The sequence below is a fragment of the Salvelinus fontinalis genome, chromosome 15, assembly GCF_029448725.1.
Source record: "Salvelinus fontinalis isolate EN_2023a chromosome 15, ASM2944872v1, whole genome shotgun sequence".
NCBI classification, from domain to species: Eukaryota; Metazoa; Chordata; class Actinopteri; order Salmoniformes; family Salmonidae; genus Salvelinus; species Salvelinus fontinalis.
This window is the reverse complement of record NC_074679.1, coordinates 21,572,610-21,598,097: the sequence shown is the minus strand read 5'-3', so window position 1 is coordinate 21,598,097 and position 25,488 is coordinate 21,572,610. Positions and strand designations below refer to the sequence as shown.

The window sequence follows — 25,488 nt, the reverse complement described above, 5'->3', positions numbered from 1 at the left end:
GGGTGGTTGGAGGAAATAAAATTGAACTGGGATGAAATCAAACATGTCACCACAGAGACATTGACACTACAGCAGGTGCTTTCAAAGCATGAGGGTGTTTTCAAAGAAGAGCTAGGGACATTATAAGGGGTCCAAGCTACCATTCATGTTGATGCTGATGCTACTCCCAGATTCTATAGGCCAAGATCAGTTCCATATGCCATGAAGCCTAAAGTGGATGTGGAAATTGACAGACTCTTAGCAGAGGATATAATTGTACCTGTCAAGTTTTCTGAGTGGGCAGCACCAGTTGTTCCCATACTAAAACCAGATGGTTCAATCAGATTATGCGGTGACTATAAGCTGACTGTAAATAGAGTTTCCTCTCTGGAGCAGTACCCAATACCCAAAGTGGAGGATTTGCTTTCAACGTTAACCGGAGGGCAACAGTTTACAAAACTGGACATGAGTCACGCATATCAGCAAGTGCTAATGGATAAAGCTTCAGAGAAGTACCTGACCATAAACACCCACAGAGGGATGTTTACCTATAAACGCTTGCCTTTCGGGGTGTCTTCTGGACCAGCTATCTTCCAAAGAACTATGGAGGGAATTCTGCAGGGGATACCCAAGGTAGCGGTTTACCTCGACGACATTCTTGTCACGGGAGTCACGAAGGAGGAACATCTCAGAAACTTAGGTGAAGTTTTGAGGAGAATGGAGGATGCCGGTCTCCGGCTGAAGAGGAGCAAGTGTACACTGTTAGCTGATGAAGTGCAGTACCTGGGTCATAAGGTGGATGCCAAGGGGTTACACACTGTCAAAGCTAAAGTGAGGGCTGTTGTGGAAGCTCCAGCTCCGACAAACGTTACAGAGCTGAAAGCCTATCTAGGCTTACTGAATTATTATAATCGCTTCCTCCCGAACCTCTCTACCCTCTTAGCTCCTCTACATCAACTGTTAAGGAAGGATGTGGCCTGGAAATGGTCAGAAAGTCAGGAAGAAGCTTTTGCAAAGTCAAAGGTGTTACTGCAATCAGCTGAAGTGCTAGTGCACTACTCATCAGACAGAGATCTCATCCTATCGTGTGATGCCTCATCGTATGGTGTGGGGGCGGTGCTATCCCACCGGATGGAGAATGGTGCAGAGAAACCTATCGGGTTCATGTCAAGAACGTTGTCGCCAGCGGAGAAAAAGTACTCTCAGCTGGACAAGGAAGGACTGGCTGTCATATTCGGAATACAGAGATTCCACAAGTACTTGTATGGGAGAACATTCACTATTGTGACGGATCATAAGCCTCTGATCTCTCTGTTCCATGAACAAAAGCCAGTACCACAAATGGTCTCTCCAAGAGTTCAACGTTGGAATGTGTGGCTCAGGGCCTACGAGTACAGAATCATTTACAAACCAGGTAGATACCATGGGAATGCTGATGCTCTGAGTAGGCTGCCCGTTCCAGAAATCATCATTCAGGAAGAAGAAAATGACCAGGTTTTGATGATCGACGTGTTGGATGATGCACCGGTGAACACAGCACAAATCAGGCAATGGACTTCAAAGGATGTGACGTTATCACAAGTGCATGAATTTATCCTGAAAGGATGGCCTAGAGTGACAGAGCCTCAGATCATGCCTTACTGCACTCGCCGCTTGGCATTGAGTGTTCGAGATGGATGTGTTCTGGGGGGTTCAAGAGTAGTTATCCCACCACAAGGGCGGGGGTTGCTACTGAAGTTGTTGCATCAGTCGCATCCAGGTATGTCGAGAATGAAAGACCTAGCGAGGTCATATGTCTGGTGGCCAAAGATGGACCACGATGGTGAAAATGAGGTTAGCCGAAGATTGTCAGAGTAACAGGAAGTCACCCCCCACCGCGCCATTACATCCATGGGAATGGCCAGAAAAACCATGGACACGATTACATGTGGACTACGCTGGACCTTTCCTAGGAAAAATGTTCCTTGTGCTGATTGATTCTCATTCAAAGTGGATGGATGTTTACCCCATGAACACGTCAACATCGTACGCTACTATTGAGAAGTTGAGACAAAGCTTCAGTGTTATGGGATTGCCTCAAATGTTGGTTAGTGACAATGCTACTTGTTTTACAAGCACTGAATTCACAAGTTTCATGAAACAAAATGGAATTCAGCATGTAACGTCGGCCCCTTTTCACCCATCTTCAAACGGATTAGCAGAACGTGCAGTTCAGACCTTGAAGGAGGGGATGAGGAAGATGCAAGGGCCCAGCATGGAAACAAAGGTGTCAAGATTCTTGTTTAGCTACAGGATTACTCCTCAAGCTACGACTGGGTTGTCACCTGCAGAAATGTTGATGTCAAGGAGGTTAAGGTCAACCTTGGATCTCATCAGACCAGACCTGAAAATGAAAATACAACAAAAGCAATGGAATCAAAAATGTAATCATGACACCCGAGCCAAACTCAGAAGTTTCTCACCTGGAGATGATGTCTATACAAGAAACTATGGGTTTGGTCCTAAATGGATTCCAGCTACCATTGAGGATTGCTCAGGAACAGTATCTTATACTGTGATTATCGGAAGTGGACAAAGACTAAGGAGACACGTGGATCAGATCCGAGCAGGACAGGACAGGACAGGACATTGGAACGTTCCCCAGAGTTGCAGTTGGACAAACCACCTGAGACCAACAATGCTCAACTTCCTGAGACCACCAGTCCTGGACGACCTCCTCCTGTGAAGTCTCCACAAAAGGACTTTGTTTCACCATCAAGGGGTGAAGATCTGGTGGCACCAGCTACACCACCTCTGAGACGCTCTATTAGAGACGTCCGCCAGACTTTTTCAGATCCTAAAAGAGATCATTTTTGTAAAAATGTAAATAAGAATATAGCATAGCTCAGAAAGGAATGAAATTGGGTTATTAGCTTTAAAGGGGGGGAATGTAGTAACCTGGTATATTTATGTTTACAAATAGATGACAGTATTGACTCAAGACGGGGGTTTGCTTCCCGCTATCCGTAGCTATTTCCTATGTCTGCCTTTTTAACTATGATTAAGAAAGCTTCAGGGTTTTAAGCCAGGTGCATAAAATGATGTAAATCTAAGTTACAATTAAATACTAAACCGTATGTAAGTCTCATGAGTCGTAATTCTAAGAAGACTTTAAGGATACTACAGTTAGTGATTCATTTTATCTCTATTTCTGCTTTTTCTGACTGCTATCTTTTCGCTGGAAAAATGGCTGTGCTTATTGTGGTTTTGTGGTGACCTAATATAATCGTTTGTAGTGCTTTTGCTGAAAAGCCTATTTGAATTTGGACACTTTGGTGGGATTAACAACAAGATTACCTTTAAAATTATACAAGACCCATGTATGTTTGAGGAATTTTAATTATGAGATTTCTGTTGTTTGAATTTGGCGCCCTGCACTTTCACTGGCTGTTGTCATATCGATCCCGGTAGCGGGATGTAGCCATAAGAAGTTAACCGTTACTCTCTCACGGGAATTCCACTTGGGGTTTACATATATTGGGAGTAGTGCCTTTCCTCAGCCACAGTGTGTTATATGTGCAAAAGTACTATCTCACAACTCAATGAAACCTTCACTCTTGCACAGACATTTAGAAACAAAACATTCTAATATGAAAAATAAGCCATGGGCGTTTTTTGAGCGAGAATTAAGATGAATTTTGAGTAGTTAGACATGTATAAAAGCAACAGATACCATTAATAAGAAGGGGCTAGAAGCATCTTATTTGGTGAGCTACCGAGTGGCTGGACAGGCAAGCCCCATACTATTATGAGGACTTAATTCTTCCTGCTGCCGCAGATATGGCTGGGACAATGCTGGCGGAAAAGGCCAAAAAAACTATACAGACAATGTCTACATCAAACAATACTGTTTCACGACGCATCAGTGACATGGCAGGAGATGTTTTGAAACAATTATTGCTTCACATACAAGCCAGTGAATTCTATGCGTTACAGCTGGATGAGTCGACAGACGTGGCGGGCCTGGCACAGCTCCGGGTATATGTCCGGTACGTTTATGGGGGGTCAATTAAGGAAGACATCCTCGCCTGCAACCACTGGAAACCAGAACAACAGGAGAAGATATTTTTAAAGTACTGGAAATCTTTGTGACATCAAATGGACTTTGGTGGTCAAGATGTGTTGGTATCTGTACTGATGACGCAAAAGCCATGACAGGGAGACATAGTGGAGTGGTAACACACGTGCAAGCAGTTGCTCCCGATGCCACTTGGGTACACTGCAGCATCCACTGAGAGGCTCTTGCTGCCAAGGGTATGCCTAACAGCTTGAAAGACATTTTGGACACTACAGTGAAAATGGTTAACTTTGCTAAAGCAAGGCACCTGAACTCTCGTGTATTTTCTGCATTATGCAATGATATGGGCAACGACCATGTAACGCTTTTACAACATACAGAAGTGTGCTGGTTATCAAGGAGCAAAGTATTAACACTTTTTTTTAAATTGAAAGACTAGCTTAAAGTCTTTACTGACCATAATTTTCACTTGTCTGACCGCTTGCATGATGACGAGTTTCTCACACGACTGGCCTATCTGTGTGAATGATCTGAATCTAGGATTACAGGGACTCTCCGCAACTATATTCAATGTGCGGGACAAAATTGAGGCTACGATTAAGAAGATGGAGCTCTTCTCTGTCTGCATTAACAAGGACAACACACAGGTATTCCATCATTGTATGACTTTTGTGTGCAAACGAACTCAAGCTTACGGAAAATGTCAAATGTGATATAGCGAAACACCTGAGTGAGCTGGGTGCGCAATTACGCAGGTACTTTATAGAAAACGGATGACACAAACAACTGGATTCGTTATCCCTTTCCCTTATCCCTCCAGTCCACTTACCGATATCTGAACAAGAGAGCCTCATCGAAATTGCAACAAGTGGTTCTGTAAAAATGTAATTTAATCAGAAGCCACTGACAGATTTCTGGATTGGGCTGCGCTCAGAGTATCCTGCCTTGGCAAATCGCGCTGTTAAGACACTGATGCCCTTTGCAACCACGTACCTATGTGAGAATGGATTCTCTGCCCTCACTAGCCTGAAAACTAAATACAGGCACAGACTGTGTGTGGGAAATGATTTAAGACTGAGACTCTCTCCAATACATCCCAACACATGCATACTCTAAAGCACACCCTTCTCATTATTCACAATTTTTGATGAACAAATAAGGTTTTATATGTAAGATGTGTAAATAAAGAGCTAACTTATTGATTATTATTTGTGCCCTGGTCCTAAGAGCTCTTTGTCACTTCCCACGAGCAGGCTTGTGACAACCTCACACTCATTGTTATGTTTAATAAATGTATCGTATAGTGTGTGTGTGGCAGGCTTACAATGATGGCAAAAAAACAACATTTGAGAGTGCTCTGACCCTGGTGCTAGAGGGGGTACGCAGCTGGAGGTTGAATGTTTGAAGGGATACGGGACTATAAAAAGTTTGGGAACCACTGCGTTAGGAGAAAAAGCAGATTGCTTTCTTAATTTCGCCTGTCACATAATTTTTCATTATGAAGCTTACCGTAGTTCCCCAGAACAGCAACCAGTCACGTATGTGTACGTCGTAAAGAGCACAACAGGAGAAAGCGGGAACTGGTGAGTCCATATCGTTCTATATCTATCGGTGAGTATCTCTCTGTTGTGCGACGCACATGAGGTGATGAAGTTACATTGGTATGAAATGTACTACTAAATGTTTGCCATCTTACAACTGTCTAAGATGTGCTATACTCTCCAGCTGCGTATTTGGTGACTTGTTAGTTTGATAATTAAATGGCTGAATTAATAAGGAGACGGGATGTTAGCTTTCTGCCGTGTTTGAGAAGACAAAGACCTCTGGGTATGTTCTGTACTGCGCCCATTTTTCCATGTGGTTCCCACTAGCATTTTTTATCTCCTCTCTTTAATTCTCCCTTCTGCTCCATGTACACATGCTGTTCTTTCTTCAGACAAGCATGCATCACAACTTTCTTCATTTGCATAATTTCTCTCCTTAATTTTCACTTGTAAATTTCCACACTCACCGACAATGGCTACTATATATACTTGTATAACTTTAGGAGCTGGATTTGCCTGTCTGCAATTAGTCCAGTCCTCAGTGGAGAGGAGATAGTTGTTTGCGCTTGTTAGCATTTAGCTAAAGGCATCCATGAGAATTCGCTATTATTTGTGCTCATTTTGTTAGCATTCTGGTAATAGATGCCCAATGGGCTTTTTTTGGCGTTTTTAGCGCCCCCCTTGTGTGCTATGCTGGTAATACCGTAAATCCCGGGATGGCAGAAGAACGGAATGACGGTATGAAAATCTGGATACCGCCCAAGCCTACTGGACACATTATACAAAGAATTTCAGGAGGAATTTGAGCAGGCAAAGAGGCTGGAAGGAATACGAACAAGCTGCTCATTTTTGAGCATAAACATAGTCTATCCACGAGCACCAAAATTACAAGACAGACTAGTACACAAGTGAAAATATAACATTTCTGTTGGCAGACTACTGGTTTTAAGCATCTTAGTTCAGATATTTGATGTTCATTACAAACCACTTGAAATTTCAATGTGTTTGGAGTGTTTTGTTGACCATAATGTGCTTTTCAGTGCTACCCATGACTGGTCATTTACCATGTCATTTGCTTGTCTAATTTCGCTAGAACAGTCCTCTTGATCGTGTTAAATAATAACAACACAAACACCATCTCATTGAGCTTTCATGAAAACAAGCGTAAAATTCATCCCTCTCTCGACAACGTTGTTGATCAGTGAGCCCCCCACCCACAATAGGGCAGTAGCCATTGTTCAGAAAGGATAGCGGTATTCATGACTGATCCATGCAACACACTCGACTGCTAGCTGGATGCTACAAGCCCTGAGGACATTGTCAATAGTAGAGGTCGACCGATTATGATTTTTCACCGCCGATACCGATTATTGGAGGACAAAAAAAGCCGATACCGATTAAATCGGCCGATTTATTATTATTTTTTTTAATGTATATCATACACACACACATTTTTGTAATAATGACAATTGCAACAATACTGAATGAACAATGAACACTTTTATTTTAACTTAATATAATACATAAATACACACACACACACAGCTCTGATGTGACAATGATACTTAAAAGTCTGCTTAGGAGACAAATACTCTCAACTGTTTGAATAAAAATTTAGTTTAAGTTACCTGTGATGAATGTTGAAAACAAAAACTGTAATTTCTATATGCAGGAAATCCTATTTTAATAATGGGCATGGTAAGAATTGACGACCAAAGTGCGAGTCATAATTCCCATGACACCTTCTAGCAAAATCTGAAAAGTGGTTCCTTCATTTATTCCATAGGACATTTTTAGATTCACTTAAAATAAGGTCTGTGTTTCGTGTAGGCTTACACCACCGTGCCAATTTTATAACTGTGTAGATATCCATAGGACAAGGTAACTCTGATCAATATTGGCTAAATATAAGCGAAGATCATTTTTTTTGTAGAGTGGATTTATGAAAATATGTTGACAAACGTTACCTTATCCTAGTGAGATTTACACGGGTATCAAAACGTTGAGGCGGTTTAAGCCTGCACGAAACACAGACCTTATTTGAAGTAGATCAAGACATTCTCTATGGAAGACATGAACGGTAAAATAACGAAGGAACCCCTTTCAAGTTCAGCCGCAAGTTATTTCAGGAATTATAACGCGTCGACTATCTCTCTCTAAACCATATACCTTTGACTAATCCGGAAACTATCACCTCAAAAACAAAACGTTTATTCCGTTCCGTATTTTATCTAACAGGTGGCATTCATGAATCTAAATATTCCTGTTACATTGCACAACCTTCAATGTTGTCATAATTACGTAAAATTCTGGCAAATTAGTTCGCAAAGAGCCAGGCGGCCCAAACTCTTGCATATACCCTGACTCTGCGTGCAATGAACGCAAGAGAAATGACACAATTTCACATGGTTAATATTGCCTGCTAACCTGTATTTCTTTTAGCTAAATATGCAGGTTTAAAAATATATACTTGTGTATTGATTTTAAGAAAGGCATTGATGTTTATGGTTAAGTACACATTGGAGCAATGACAGTCATTGATTGATTGTTGTTTATAAGATAAGTTTAATGCTAGCTAGCAACTTTACTTCGTGGAGTGCAATGTAATCAGGTGTTAGAGCGTTGGACTAGTTAACTGTAAGGTTGCAAGTGTCACGACTTCGACCGAGGCAGGCTCTCCTTCCCGTTCGGGTGGCGTTCGGCGGTCGTCGTCACCGGCCTATTAGCTGCCACTGATCCTTTTCTCCCCCTCCCTATGTGTTTATTGGGCGCACCTGTTTTGTATGAGGGGTAATTAGTTGGGCTTATTTAATCAGCCGGCATTCACGTTTCTTTGTGCGGGATTGTTTGCTTGTAAGTAGTGGTGTTGATTGTGTGCTACATGTTTTCTGGACTGAGTTCTTTTACCCCGTGTCTGGGGTTGGTTATATTGTACACCCAGTGTGTTAATAGGGTGGACTAGATGGTCCGTGTTCATTAAAGAACATTTTGGATTTGGCACCTGCTGTTTCTTGCGTGTTGACTCCACACTCTGACACCCAGGCCTTACAGCAAGATTGGATCCCCCGAGCTGACAAGGTTAAAAATCTGTCGTTCTGTCCCTGAACGAGGCAGAACGTTCCTAGGCCGTCATTAAGAATGTGTTCTTAAATTACTTGCCAAGTTAAATATTATTTCTATTTTTTATTTAAAAAAAAAATTAAAATTAAAATAAAAAAACATCGGCAAATCGGCACCCCAAAAATATAGATTTCCGATTGTTATGAAAACTTGAAATCGGCCCTGATTAATCGGCCATTCAGATTAATCGGTCGACCTCTAGTCAATAGTGTACGAAAAGGTCAAGCGTCCACAATCCTTTGATGCTTTAGGAGATTTATCTCCATTTGAAAAGCTAATGAGTTGGCCACACTAAGCCAAGGGGAATCTTGGGACACGTAAAGCATAGTAGCCTAGAGTAGATGCATGCTGCTTCCCTGGACCTTGAATGTGTTGATCATCTATAGAAAATGCATCTGTCCATCTTCCTATATACAGTACATCTTGTATAGTGTACATGCCGAGTCAGACCAATATATAATGCACTGCTCCCATAATCTCTGAGGCCAGGTGTCTGACGAGTATGTGCCTTTCCTTACACCAAGCCCAGTAGCCAGTGGATGGAGAGAGAGCGAGGGGGGGGGTGCATTACATAAAACTATTCGCTCCCCATTTTGCAGGCTGGAGCCAAAGAAAACACACTACAGCTGGAACAGAGGGGCAGAGAGGCAGAGAGACAGCCAACTGCACAGTCCATCTGCAATAGCACTATAGTCTTCATATGGTTCACGTTTCACACATACTGCTGTTTTAGTGAGTTGGTTGGTCCTGTAACTACCAGCCTCCCTCTCTGCATCTCCCTCCCTCCTTCCATCTCTCTCTCTCTCTTTCCCTTTGTTTATCCATTACTCTCACACATTCTCATATTTACTTTTCTGCAGGCCATAGCAGCTACTTTCCACAGCAGGAAAAATAAACAAGAAGAAAATCCATCTTGGTAACAAACTGAGCCCAGTGCAAAGAGATGCGGTGGAAAGGAAATGCATGTGGCGGGGGAGTGTTGATGTTTTTTTAGACGTTCTTCTTGCTCGAGGTTATGACCATAACGGCAGTTCCACGTGGTATGACAATTGAGATACATCTGAAAATGAATGACAGTGTAGTCCTATGGAAAAAGTGAATGTTAATAGTTTTGAATGAATGGTAGTTTGTATTAGTGAGAAGACCATGGAACTAAAATCCACACTTTTCTAACATTTCCCATGTATCTGTTCAGGACAGGATTTAGAATAAAAAGGCAGAACTTGCACATTCCACTCTGTCTGTGGGCAAAGGTCACCATAATGACAGAGTAACTTATTGTCTGAGCAACTTTTCAGAGTGCTATACTGCACTAGCTCCTTCTTCTACAAATGTTCACAATATTTCAAGAAAAGTGTGAACACCACAACCTTATAGGTTCAGCCCACTCTGTGAGATGAGAAAATCAGAGATTGAAAACATGCCAAACCTTCATATGTAACTAATTCAGGGCTGGTGTGGCGCCCTTACCTCGAGAGCCCTGTACATACCAAGTGCTGACAAGATGAAATTACAGTGCAAACCAGGGAGCTTAGGTCTAGGCCTCTCGCAAGAACCCCAGAGCAGTGCTGTCATGAAGAGAGGCCATACACCTGTCAGCATGGACCTGCTTCCACTAGCATGACAAACCGTAGGAGCTACTCCCATTACTTCATTTACATTTGGGATAATGATACTCCTCTCTTCCTGTTCACGGCGGTCTTACTGCTTTCATTTGAGACTCTTCCAACTAAAACTCATGGACCTTTAGCCAACATTGTGCTCTATTACTGCCCTTTCAGCAGTGTGGATTTAGACTCAAAACTACTCAACACTAAGGAAGTGCATTAGAGATGTTGTACCCACTGTGTCTATTAAAACCTACCCTAACCAGAAACCGTGGATAGATGGCGGCATTCGCGCAAAACTGAAAGTGCGAACCACCGCATTTAACCATGGAAAGATGACGGGGAATATTGCCGAATACAAACAGTGTAGTTATTCCCTCCGCAAGGCAATCAAACAAGCAAAATGTCAAAGTGGAGTCGCAATTCAACGGCTCAGACACGAGATGTGCGTGGCAGGGTCTACAGGCAATCACGGATTACAAAAAGAAAACCAGCCACGTCACGGACACTGACGTCACGCTTCCAGACAAACTAAACATCTTCTTTGCCCGCTTTGAGGATAATACAGTGCCACTGACGTGGCCCACTACCAAGCACTGCGGTGGTCTCCCTCTCTGTGGTCGATGTGAGTAAGACATTTAAACGTGTTAACCCTCGCAAGGCTGCTGGCCCAGACGGCATCCCTAGCCGTGTCCTCAGAGCATGCGCAGACCAGCTGGCTGGTATGTTTACGGACATATTCAATCTCTCCCTATCCCAGTCTGCTATCCCCACATGCTTCAAGATGGCCACCATTGTTCCTGTACCCAAGAAGGCTAAGGTAACTGAACTAAATGACTATCGATACCATGGCACTCACTTCTGTCATCATGAAGTGCTTTGAGAGACTTGTCAAGGATCATATCACCTCCACCTAGGGTTGCACATTTTGGGGAATATTCAGAGAGACTGAAAAATAGCTTCTATCTCAAGGGCATCAGACTGTTAAACAGCCGTCACTAACACAGAGAGGCTGCTGCCTGCATACAGACTTGAAATCATTGGCCACATTAATAAATAGATCACTAGTCACTTTAATAATGCCACTTTAATGTTTACATATCTTGCATTATTCATCCCATATGTATATACTGTATTTTATACCATCTATTGCATCTTGCCTATGCTGCCCGGTCATCGCTCCTCCATATATTTCTATGTATATATTCTTATTCCATCCCTTTACTTAGATTTGTGTGTATTAGGTAGTTGTTGTGGAATTGTTAGATTACTTGTTAGATATTATCGGAACTAGAAGCACAAGCATTTCGCTACACTCGCAATAACATCTGCTAAACATGTGTGTGACTAATACAATTTGATGTTGCCTCAAGAGCAACAAGTGCTCCAGTCCAGTCCTCAGTGGAGAGGAGATAGTCACTACTTGGTGGCCAGCTCCTTAACGAGTCTTTAACGAGAGCTTTCTGAGAGCTGAGAGCTCCGGTCCATTCTTTACAGATGACAGAGAGAGACTGGCTCCCTTCCCCTGGTCGTCTCGTGAGTGTATGAGCGAGTGAGTGTGTCCGGGGTCTGGGAGGAAGAGAGGAGAGGAGGAAGGCTGAGTCACAGGATCTGAGCCCTCTCAGGAAGAGAGGAAGAGAGCAGTGTGATCTAAGCAGCTCTGCTAGGCCCTGAGCTCCGAGTTATGGGCCCATGGTGATGCTTCTGCAGCCCAGTGAGCCTTGAATATATACTATGAACACTCTGTCCTCTCTGGGGATGACAGGGGGCTAGTGCCAGCCAGGTGGATCTGATTCTGAACACAGTGTAAATAATCGTATGAAGATTTTTCTTTAGGCAAAATTATATTGACGGTGATCCATAGCTTATCTCTGTGCTCTGTTAGGGTATGACAGGAGACGAGGTGACCATAACTCCATATCAAAGGGTTATTCTGACCATCTTCACTGTTTATCAGTTTAAATGTTGAAAAAAAAACAGGAGTCTAAACAAAACACAGAATACATGCAGACGTGAGTAAAGTGGTCAACATTTTGTAAAAATCTATTTTGTTCATGATCACTTTCATTCACAGAGACAGACAGGAATAAAAGCAACTGCAGTGGACAGAAAATCCATTTGGACAGAGCCAGAGCCACACAGACGACTAAATAAGCCACTGAACACACTGTACTCTTCCACTAACCGCAGGCAGCTGATTGAGGAGCAGGAGAAAACAGAGCCTGCTGTGGAAACAGGGAGAGGCTTTGGAGAGGGACTTTAGTTAAGAGCATACAGGCTGTGGAGACATTGTGACAGGTCAAGCCAACTGACTGACTGACTGGCTAGATCACTTGTGGTCGAGACAAAAGTAAACACAACATAAGTTAAACACACACAGGATCAGAGATGTTGAAAGACATTATTTTTTTGGTTTCATTTGCTTTTTAAACCTCTGTGAGATCAGATCATGTCTATTGTTGCTCAATGTCACCATTAAAGTGTCATACATGTCCTTTATGTTCTCAATGGGTTATGGGTTTAGTGCTGCCTGGTATCGAGGCCCTGTTGCACTTCCTCTGCCACCTTGTTATCAGCCTGGTAGATCACTCACTGATCTGACAAACAGGAAAGGAAAACACCTCAGAGTGCAGCATTTCCAACCTGCCCCCACCCCCTCGGGGATCGATCATATTGTTTCTGAGCACCAACAGTTCCCCCATTGTTACAGTGTCTCCATGACATCTGTGGACACTGACCTCCATTCTTCTGCCGAGACCAGTAAATGATGGTTTAACTGTAAAGAGACACAACAAATTAACCTACCTAGGGCCGACTCCTGACTCCTCTCTCTCTGTCGACATGAAAAGGAGTGAACTTGGCAATGGGCCAACCTGCAAGTGCCCTCAGCATTGGTGATGGCTTTAATCCATTAAGTGTGCTGCTGAGGTGGCCAGGCTAGAGAGTGCAGACAAGGTGGAATGCCTGTCCGTGCAGAGGGGGAAGTATCCTGTAACTCCAAGACTGAGTGAGCAGCCTTCAGACAAATCAATGAGGGAAATGTGACATCCTTCTATAAACAGGAATATACTTAACACCGGTATAAGATTTATGAGGGGACGTTACTTTAATTTCTCATTCTATATCTGTCCCCAATAATTTCACATTAGCTGTACTAAAGGAATAGATCAGCACAATTATAAATATAAGGTAGTTTGAGGATGATTATTTTACAGCAAGGTTATTATAGTAAACTAAAACTGAAATTAAAATCAAAACTAACCGTGATTTTTTGGGGGGGTACACGGAAATAAAATAATTAACAAAACCGTTTGAAAAACTAAAACTATCTTTGACTCCAAAACTAAATAAAATAAAAACTATTTTGAATTAAGGTCAGTTCTATCCTTTTTTCTAAACATTGGGCAAAAATGGCATTTTCAATCAAATAAAAATGTTTTTTAAAATGGATACAACTTCAACTAAAAAAACCTAGCAAATCAGGTCTGGAAAACTAACTGAAACTAAACTGAATTTCAAATGAAAATGTAAAAACGAATAGAAATAAAAACGAATAGAAAAACAAAACTATAATAACCGTGCTGTACAGTAAGTGCTTGAAAATCTATAGACATGCGTATTTATTATAATCACCGTTTGAACCCCGACTTTGGGGACTAGAGAAATATTTTATCACTAGCTACCATTGTACAGACAGAGTACAGTCAGAGGATGGTGAAGGACATCTGTGAATTCCATGGCTGGGTCTGGCTCCTACCACACAGCAGGGCACCAGTGGGCAAATAGCAGGCCACAAACCAGGCACCAATGCAGGCCTGCCTGCCTAGCCATCCTCCCCTCTCTCCCAAGGGAGGACCTCTCTTCACCAGTCATGCTGCCCCAGTCTGTCATTCACAGTACAGTACAGTACATAACAATATGAGTGTGCGTTGTGCGACTTAAGTGTCATAAGCTAATGAGGTACTAAAAATATAAACGCAACATATAAAGTGTTGGTTCCATGTTTCATGAGCTGAAATAAAATATCCCAGAATTGTTCCATATGCACAAAAAGCTAATTTCTCTAAAATGTTGAGCATTTCTCCTTTGCCAAGATGATCCATCCACCTGACAGGTGTGGCATATCAAGAAGTTGATTAAACAGCATGATTATTACACAGGTACACCTTGTGCTGGGGACAATAAAAGGCCACTCTAAAATATGCAGTTTTGTCACACAACACAATGCCACAGATGTCTCATGTTTTGAGGGAGTGTGCAATTGGCATGCTGACTGCAGGCATGTCTACCAGAGCTGTTGCCAGATAATTTTATGTTAATTTCTCTATCATTAGTGGCCTCCAACGTCGTTTGAGAGAATTTGGAAGTATGTCCAACCGGCCTCACAACCGCAGACCACATGTAACTATGCCAGCCCAGGACCTCCACATCCTGCATCTTCACCTGAAGTCGTAATTGACTTCAGTGGGCAAATGCTCACCTTCGATGACCACCGGCACACTGGAGAAGTGTGCTCTTCACGGATGAATCTCGGTCGTGTGGACAAGCGGTTTGCTGATGTCAACGTTGTAAACAGAGTGCCCCATGGTGGAGGTGGGGTTATGGTATGGGCAGGCAACAGCTACGGACAACGAACACAATTGCATTTTATCGATGGCAATTTGAATGAACAGAGATACTGTGACGAGATCCTGAGGCACATTGTCGTGCCATTCATCCACCGCCATCACCTCATGTTTTAGCGTGATAATGCACGGCCCAATGTTGCAAGGACCTGTACAAAATTCCTGTAAGCTGAAAATGTCCCAGTTCTTCCATGGCCTGCATACTCACCAGACATGTCACCCATTGAGCATGTTTGGATGCTCTGGATCGATCTATACGAAAGCATCTTCTAGTTCCCACCAATATCCAGCAACTTCGCACAGCCATTGAAGAGGAGTGGGACAACAATCCACAGGCCACAATCAACCGCCTGATCAACTCTATGCGAAGGAGATGTGTCACGCTGCATGAGGCAAATGGTGGTCACACCAGACACTGACTGGTTTTCTGATCCACACCCCTACCTTTTTTTAAAGGTATCTGTGACCAACAGATGCATATCTGTATTCCCAGTCATGTTAAATCCATAGATTAGGGCCTAATTAATTTACTTCAATTGCCTGGTTTCCTTATTCATTCATTTTTTATTGAACCTTTATTTAACTAGGCAAGTCAGTTAAGAGCAAATTCTCATTTACAATGCCGGCCTACCCCTGCCAAACCCTAACCCGGACGATGCTGGAACAATTGTGCGCCGCCCTATGGGACTCCCAATCACAGCCGGTTGTGAGACAGCCTGGAATTGAACCAGGGTTGAGATGCAGTGCCTTAGACCGCTGCGCCACTCGGGAGCCCTTATATGAACTGTAACTTAGTAAAATCTTTGAAATTGTTGCATGTAGCGTTTATATTTTTGTTCAGTGTAAATCATCCCAAACAAATGTTGTACGTGGCAAATCAAACTACTACACTAGGGTGTGTACTGTTCCATACATCAAGGCTGTGCAAATCCCTTGATTATAATCGGTTATTGTGTTGTCTGGTTGTTGTTGTTTTTTTACAGCAAACTATATCGAGAGCAGCTTGCTATTACTCAAAGGTTCAATATTACCCAAATCCTACTGTTTTCACTATGCTGTTTTATGTTGTTCAACTTGGGTGCTCCTGAGTGGCGCTGCGGTCTAAGGCACTGAATCTCAGTGCAAAAGGCAGTCCCTGGTTTGAATCCAGGCTGAATCAAATCCGGCTGTGATTGGGAGTCCCATAGGGCAGCGCACAATTGGCCCAGCGTCATCCAGGTTTAGCCGGGGTAGTCCATCATTGTAAATAAGAATTTGTTCTTAACTGACTTACCTAGTTAAATAAAGGTTAATAAATAAAACTTGACTCATGGAGTGTTTGCTTCTCAAAAGGGCTTTGTTCAGATAATTACACAAGCAGCTGTGCTACTCTCAACCAGAAACTGGGAGTTACTGTACTGCACTAACAACCCAGTAGGAAAGCAAGTGTGTACTGTGCGAGACAGCAACATTTCACAGTACAGTATTTCCAGCTGTAGCGAATATGTTCAGAACAGAGGAGGAATATCCTAGGGGTAAGGTAGAGATGTTCATAAAACTGCCTTTTGAGGAAAAGTTGTATTTTTTTCCATTGCCTTTGCCAAAAGGACTTAAAATGTCCTTCCTCTTTGCAAGCTTTATCATCCCCTCTGACAGTTAGAGAGGACCGATAACTTGAAGGCCAAGGTACACTGTAAACCCTCCATTTTACATCCAACACTTTCAACGTTTCAACTGACGAGGCAACGTTTCCCAACCTTCACCTTCAAACACCCCCACCTGTTATTTAATCCTGCAGTTATAGGATATTAAGGCATGTCAAGCACACTATAAACATAGGATATTAAGCTATGTCGAGCATGCCATAACCATTACACAATCCTCTACAATTTGGCAGAAGTGATACAAAAACCCAGTGCTATAGCTGAAAATATTTTAATTTCATGGCATCCCATCCCAACAACATCACATCATCCTCCAAGTATGCCTGAATGGGAAGCGGAGGAATGCTTGTTGGCTGGCCTGGCAGGCTGCTGGAGACAAGTCATTCTCAGGGAGTCGTGAACCTTTGTTCCGTGGTTGCTCCCTCTCTGGCTGCACGAGAGGACTTGAGCGACACCAAACAGGAAGCGGCTCCACAAGCGGACACTATCGCTGTTTATCCCCGCATTCATCACCCCCAGACACTCCAACCAAATAGCCAGGGAGACAGACCCAGAGTCTGGTGGCAGGCAGTCACAGATAGAGAGCCAAGCCTGGGCCCCCTGGTGCCCCTCAGAGTGGGTCATGTCACTCACTCCCTCTGCTGTGTCTCCTCACAGTCCCAGAGGAGCATGGTCTGAGTGGGTGAGGGGTGGTGCTCTCACGCCAACTGATGATACTCTCAAAAAGGGTCAGCACCCCCATCATCTCATTGACTGAAGTGGAGCAGAGAGGGCAACAGCTATGCAGAGGGCTTCAGGAAGAAGTTATAATCTACGATAAACTCTAGGATCAGGTTATCCCAAGGTCAATCTTAATCATTACGAAGTATTGTAAAAGTTCCCTTAACGGTCAGTTACCTATCTTAACCATAGAGAGCCAAAACAGACCTTGGATCAGTGAATAAGGGCAACTTCATTGCACATCCCATGGGGGCCCTGTGGTTTGGCAATCAGTTGGATGATAAATGAGCTGCATGGAGTCCATAGAATACACAGCTATTATAACTGATTGCATTCTCTAACTAGTCTGATTCAAAATGAGGGTTCAGCCAAGAGATAAATGGTCAATGCTGAGTATACGCATCTGTAAAGTTAACAACGCAAGTCAATGTGTGTATTCAGTGGAAACAAGGGAGAGCAACGACATTATCAATCTAGGACTAGGCCAAGGACAAAGCAAATTAAAGTCAAATACTAATCTGTTTTTATAAATTTGAAGGAAATCAACTTCTCCAACAGTGTATACTCCTGACTGATGTTGCTCCATGTTTGTTGCCTGGCTCAGTGACTTACTGGTGGATCACCTATCCATTAAACTGTCCCCTCAGTGGGGCACAGTTCTGTCAAGACTCTATCTACTGAGATATTAGAACATAAAACACTTTCCCTGTCCGCTCCCCGGTGGCACTGAAATCATGGGTTCAACTTCATACCTTTCAGACCGTCAGTGATCTAACTGCCTGTAGCTCAGTACCTGAAGCAAGGATATGCATATTCTTGATATCATTTGAAAGGGAACACTTTTAAGTTTGTGGAAATGTGAAATGAATGTAGGAGAATATAAGATCTGGTAATATATATAGATCTGGTAAAAGATAATACAAACATGGTATGAATGCCAGATTGGGAATTTTGCCAGGACACCGGGGTTAACACCCCTACTCTTATGATAAGAGCCATGGGATCTTTAGTGACCACAGAGAATCAGGACACCCGTTTAACGTCCTATCCAAAAGACAGCACCTACACAGGGCAATGTCCCAAATCCCTGCCCTGGGGCATTGGGATATTGTATTAGACCAGAGGAAAGAGTGCCTCCTACTAGCCCTCCAACACCACTTCCAGCAGCATCTAGTCTCCCATCCTGGGACCAACCAGGACCAACCCTGCTTGGCTTCAGAAGCAAGTGACAAACGATAGCATGGTCTTTTTTGCTCTAATAGCTACTGTAAATTGGACACTGCAGTTAGATTAACAAGAATATAAGCTCTCTGCCCCTATAAGACATGTCTATGTCCCGGAATTGGCTGTTGTTTACAACGTCATTCAAGTCACATTATCGCATATTAAGCAACAACTGTCCCGGTTTAAGGACACCGGTTCCGTAGATGTTAATAGAAGGCCAGCATCCCGGGGTCGCTGTTCACTGTTGACGTTGAGACTGGTGTTTTGCAGGTACTTTTTAATGAAGCTGCCAGTTAAAGAAGGCCAGTTTTAATGCTTTTTTAATTAGCACAACAGTTTTCAGCTGTGCTAACAATTGCAAAAGGGTTTTCTAATGATCAATTAACCTTTTAAAATGATACATTTTGATTAGCTAACACAACGTGCCATTGGAACACAGGAGTGATGGTTGCTGATAATGGGCCTCTGTACACCTATGTAGATATTCCATAAGAAAAATCTGCCGTTTCCAGCTATGGTAGTCGTTTACAACATTAACAATGTATACACTGTATTTCTGATCAATTTAATGTTATTTTAATGAACAAAAAAATAGCTTTTCTTTCGAAAACAAGGACATTTCTAAGGGACCCCAAACTTTTGAACGGTGGTGTATATATTTTAGTACGAGCAATTTCAGAGTATAAATATATATACAGTACCAGTCAAAAGATTGGACACACCTACTCATTCAAGGGTTTCTCTTTATTTTACTATTTTCTACATTATAGAATAATAGTGAAGACATCAGAACTATGAAATAACACACATGGAATCATGTAGTAACCAAGAAAGTGTTTGAACAAATCAAAATATATTTTAGATTTTAGATTCTTCAAAGAAGCCACCCTTTGCCTTGATGACAGCTTTGCATTCTCTCAACCAGCTTCATGAGGTAGTCACCTGGAATGCTTTTCCAACAGTCATGAAGGAGTCCCACATATGCTGAGCACTTGTTGGCTGCTTTCCCTTCATTTTGTGGTCCAACTCATCCCAAACCATCTCAAATGGGTTGATGTCGGGTGATTGTGGAGGCCAGGTCATTGGATGCAGCACTCCATTACTCTCCTTCTTGGTCAAATAGCCCTTACACAGCCTGGACGTGTGTTTTGGGTCATCGTCCTGTTGAAAAACAAATGATAGTCCCACTAACTGCAAACAAGATGGGATGGTGTATCACTGCAGAATGTTGTGGTAGTCATGCTGGTTAAGTGTGCCTTGAATTCTAAATAAATCCCAGACAGTGTCACCAGCAAAGCACCCCAACACCATCACACCTCCTCCTCCATGCTTGACGGTGGGAACCACACATGCGGAGATCATCCGTTCACCTACTCTGCGTCTCACAAAGATACTGTGGTTGGAACCAAACATCTCAAATTTGGACTCATCAGACCAAAGGACATATTTCTATCGGTCTAATGCCCATTGCTCGTGTTTCTTGGCCCAAACAAGTCTCTTCTTATTATTGGTGTCCTTTAGAAGTGGTTTCTTTGCAGCAATTCGACCATGAAGGCCTGATTCATGCAGTCTCCTCTGAACAGTTGATGTTGAGATGTGTCTGTTACTTTAACTCTGTGAAGCATTTTTTGGGGCTGCAATTTGTGAGGCTGGTAACTCTAATGAACTTATCCTCTGCAGCAGAGGTAACTCTAGCTCTTCCTTTCCTGTGGCGGTCCTCATGAGAGCCAGTTTCATCATAGCGCTTGATGGTTTTTGCGACTGCACTTGAAGAAACTTTCAAAGTTCTTGAAATGTTCCGGATTGACTAACCTTCATGTTTTAAAAGTAATGATGGACTGTTGTTTCACTTTGCATATTTGAGCTGCTCTTGCCATAATGTGGACTTGGTCTTTTACAAAATGGGGCTATCTTCTGTATACCAACCCTACCTTGTCACAATAGAACTGATTGGCTCAAACGCATTAAGGAAAGAAATTCCACAAATGGACTTTTAACAAGGCACACCTGTTAATTGAAATGCATTCCAGGTGACTACCTCATGAAGCTGGTTGAGAGAATGCCAAGAGTATGCAAAGCTGTCATCAAGGCAAAGGGTGGCTAATTTGAAGAATCTCAAATATAAAATACATTTTGATTTGTTGAACACTTTTTTTCTATTACTACATGATTCCATATGTGATATTTAATAGTTTTGATATCTTCACTATTATTCTACAATGTAGATTAGAAAACAGTAAAACTAAAGAAAAACCCTGGAATGATTAGGTGTGTCCAAACTTTTGACTGATACAGTATACTGTAAAGTTTCTTAGGAGCCAGAAACAGAGCTGCCATGTCTGTCGGCGCCATCTTGTTGATGGGTAACACAAAGTACAGTGCCTATTTAGCGGATTTTAATGTAAGCAGCATATTTTAAAGTAATAACACCTTTAAGGTTAATGCAAACAGGTGCTTTAAAAAATCAAAACTATTTTCTTCATATCGTATTTATGACCTTTTTCTTTAGCTCTTGTAACAAACCTTTGCAAACTTGCCAATACATTACCAGATCTATGCAAATATCAGCAGTAATCAGATGTTCTGCTCTGCAGACCAGAAATCCCTAGAACTAGTTAGTGAGTATCATCAAAACCCATAAACAACAACAACATTACACTGGCCTGGGGGAATGTGAATGTAAACTACATTCCGTTACAGAACATAAGCGAGACACTCAATGATTCATTCAATTTCCACTTAGTTGTACAATTAGCACTGGTGGTTATATGGGCTTTAGCAATTTTGAGTGGTTCTCAGTATGTTCCTTTTATCAAATCAAATTTTATCAAATCAAATTTTATTAGTCACATGCGCCGAATACAACAGGTGTAGAGTGAAATGCTTACTTACGAGCCCCTAACAAACAATGCAGTTTTTAAAAAATACGGATAAGAATAAGATAGCGATGACCAGCTAGCTCAGGTGTACTGAATGGGACGTGTCAGCTCAATGCAGATGTAGGATCTTAATTGGAGCCAGTTTGCTACAGCGGGAAAAGGAAATGTGAATTATTATGTGAATTACAATTAAATTGACATTTTGCAGCAGTTGATACATTTTTCATAAGGGAAAATCAAGTCTGAAATTTCAATGTGGAAATTACAAGCTTCAGAAGCCGTTTAAAAACCTCAAATACACTACAAGTTTTACATTTCCCGCATTGCAGGAAAATTCTCATGCAACAGAGTGATCAAATGAAGATCCTACATCTGCAGCTCAAAGCGGCTCCATTTTCTGAGAACAATGAATCTCTGGAGAGGAAAAGGTTACAGAGTATTTGCATTCTAGAGGTGACGAGTAAGGGGAGGTGTGAAGTGAACAAAGTATCTATAAATGTGACTGTATGGGCAGCTAGGAAGCACAGAGAAAAGTATCACCTTTTACCTCCTCTTTCTAACTACAACCCTCATGCCCCCATTTCTCCAAAATACCTGATCCCTGTGACTCCACCCCTTCATTTTCTTTACCCATTAGACCTGATGGAATCAGTTCTATAATCTCATCTCTCACTCACTTAGTCTCCGATTAACTACAGACACAAATAGAGTAATCTTCATTATGGGTGTAAGACGATAATACAATAGGTGAATGTGTGAATGCCATTTCATTAACACAGGTGTCTGTGATAAGAACATCCACATATAAGAACAGCAGCGCCCCATCCATCAGATAGGAATCCAAACACACAAAATGGAGAGAGAAAAGCACAAAATGTCATTGAGTAACAAATATCAAAAGAGTGAGTAAGACTTATACCATACATGACCTTAGAACAAACGGTATGTTTTATAAGCTGACTAGCCATCCACTCTAGCTATTCCCCAGGTTGTTGCTGTAAATGAGAATGTGTCCTCATTCAACTTACCTGGTAAAATAAGGGTTAAAAAAGTAAATTAAAAATATATATAGTACCAGTCAAACGTTTGGAAACACCTATTCATTCAAGGGTTTCTCTTTATTTTTTAAACTATTTTCTACATTGTAGAATAATAGTGAAGACATAAAAACTATGAAATAACACATATGAAATCATGTAGTAAGCAAAAAAGTGTTAAACAAATAAAATATATTTTATATTTGAGATTCTTCAAAGTAGCCACCCTTTGCCTTGACAGCTTTGCACACTCCTGGCATCATCCGTTCACCTACTCTGTGTCTCACAAAGACACGGCGGTTGGAACCAGACATCTCAAATTTGGACTCAACAGACCAAAGGATAGATTTACACTGGTCAAATGTTAATTGCTCGTGTTTCCTGGACCAAGCAAGTCTCTTATTATTATTGGTGTCCTTTAGTAGCGGTTTCTTTTCAGCAATTCGACCATGAAGGCCTGACTCATGCAGTCTCCTCTGAACAGTTGATGTTGAGATGTGTCTGTTACTTGAACTCTGTGAAGCATTTATTTGGGCTGCAATTTCTGAGACTGTTAAATCTAATGAACTTACCCTCTGCAGCAGAGGTAACTCTGGGTCTTCCTTTCCTGTGGCGGTCCTCATGAGAGCCAGCTTCATCCTAGCACTTGATGGTTTTGCGACTGCACTTGAAGAAACTTTCAAAGTCCTTGAAATTTTCCGTATTGACTGATCTTCATGTCTTAAAGTAATGATGGACTGTTGTTTCTCTTTGCTTATTTGAGCTGTTCTTGACATAATATGGATTTGGTCTTTAACCAAATAGGGCTCTTCTGTATACACCCCTACCTTGTCACAACACAACTAACTGGCTCAAACGCATTAAAAAGGAAAGAAATTCCACAAATTAACTTTTAATTAGGCGCACTTGTTAATCGAAATGCATTCCAGGTGACTACCTGATGAAGCTGGTTGAAAGAATGCCAAGAGAGTGCAAAGCTGTCATCAAGGAAAAGGGTGTATATTTGAAGAATCTCAAATATAACATATATTTTAATTTGTTTAACACTTTTTTGGTTACTACATGATTCCATATTTGTTATTTCATAGTTTTGATGTCTTCACTATTATTCTACAGTGTAGAAAATAGTCAAACTAAAGAAAAACCCTGGAATGAGTAGGTGTCCAAACTTTTGACTGGTACTGTAATATATATTTATATATACACATATATAAACGCTCATGATCTAATAAGCAGTCTAATGTATGGTATCAGTTGGATAGGAACATCTGAATGTGAATCTGAAATCTGTATTCTGAGCCAAGGCCACTCCAAACAAATGGAATCAGCAAACTACCTTTGGTTCCATTGGTTTACCCTTGATTTTCCCTCTTTCTAGTCAGTGGTACATGGGCAACCACTGTTTGTTGATACAGCCTATATGTTCAAAGACTTGTCTTATGCAGGGGCCATAACCCAAAGTCATTACTAAGAGCCACCATTGTCATGGAAAATAACCTGGCTTGAACATTACATCATTGATGACTTTGAGAGGAATAAACCTCTGACTGGTTCAGTGTTAGTGTCTCCAGTGAGAGTACACCACAATGTAAATAGCGATGCTACTAGATCGTGCACGGCAACCGGAGAGGCTTCACTGCTGCCGAGCATGCTGCTGCAGTACATAAAACTCACTCTGTGCACGAGACACAGATGTCTGCTTCACAAAAACAAAGCGTAAACAGAGGAGTATGGCACAGAAAGGGCAAACCACAGATGCTATGCATTGCAGGGCAACACTGTCTGCAATATAACTGTCTCACTGTTCATTTAAAATGTGTTCTTTCAACTTGCAACCACAGCAAAGAATACAGAACAACATTCCAAAGAGCAGTGTTAAGGAAATATGCCCCTGATTTACTTAGCAGTATGCTTGATGGAAGACTTTCCAAACTTACTTGAAATTGAGCCACAAAAAGACAACTAAGTTTTTATAATTTACAGTGACTTTGCTTTCTCTTGCTCAGGCCTATCGATTGCATTTCATTCTATAAATATCCGTATAAGTCAACAATTTTTCACTCTGTCATTATGCATTAGGTCAAGTGTTAAAACAAGCAAGGGTTGTGTAATTACCTTTTGGTCGACTATAGAGCAGACCAGGTCTTTGACAGCAGACAGCGACAGGTCATGGTTCTCCAGGTTCACCATCTCTCTGGTCAGGCCAATCTGGAGGAGAAAGGACACTCCATGGAAAGAGCTGCGGGAGTTGGTTGGGCTGGGAGCGCTGTGAGTGTGACTTCTGTAACTCCCGTTGGACAGGCGGCTGTAGAGGGGTGCTGGGGGGCTTGGCGATGGTGAGGGGGTCGGAGGCAGGACTGGGAGTTGTGAGTGGAGGTAGGCTTTAGGAAAGGACGGAGGAGCTGAGCTGCTGCAGGCAGACATTGGGTTTCTTCCAATGGCAGAGATGATGATGCAAAATGTAAAGTAATGGAACTGTCAGTGATGCCTTGTTAAATGAGGCACCACTGAAACACTAAGCACAGACACTACGTTGAAGAAACACTCAATACTCATTCTAGGAGACATGAAATGCAAGGTCTTCAAAGTATCATGAGCAGTGTTAGTCAACAGCAATAGTCAAACTTTCCTCCCCATTGACTTCTCAGACCGATACCTGGCAATCAATTCATGGGCAAAGCCTATTGATTGCTCTAAATGGCCTCCGCTCACTCTTCAAGGCAAGAGATGTGTGCAGTATGCACTGTGGATGCTCTGGACGTGGTAGATCGATTCCCCAACGCTCACTGCAAGAGGCGGTCACCATTCCAAACGTCATGTTCTTGAATGGTGTCCCCTCACAGTACTGGAGTCAGAAATCTGCCCTGACCACAGAAAACCTATCACAAAACAGATGCAGTAAATGTAATGATGGTAGAATATAATATGTTTGGGTTTGTGGAAATGGAAGTAGGCTATAAAAGTCGTAATTTTACATTATTCAACCTATTCAGCAAAACAAATCATGACGTCAAAGCTGAGAAGGCTATGCAATAACAATACGAGATGCAATT

The 25,488-nt window shown here is 42.0% G+C and overlaps 1 protein-coding gene across 4 annotated transcripts in view; it reads right to left on the bottom strand.

Moving 5' to 3' along the window:
- prkd3 (protein kinase D3) overlaps positions 1-25,488 on the bottom strand; it is a 71,089-nt gene that overhangs the window by 43,070 nt on the left and 2,531 nt on the right. For all 4 annotated transcript variants that reach the window (XM_055862931.1, XM_055862932.1, XM_055862933.1 and 1 more), the window contains exon 2: positions 24,551-25,314. In XM_055862931.1, the coding sequence (XP_055718906.1) occupies positions 24,551-24,859 (309 nt within the window). In that variant the 5' untranslated portion in view covers positions 24,860-25,314. The remainder of the gene's footprint in view (positions 1-24,550; positions 25,315-25,488) is intronic.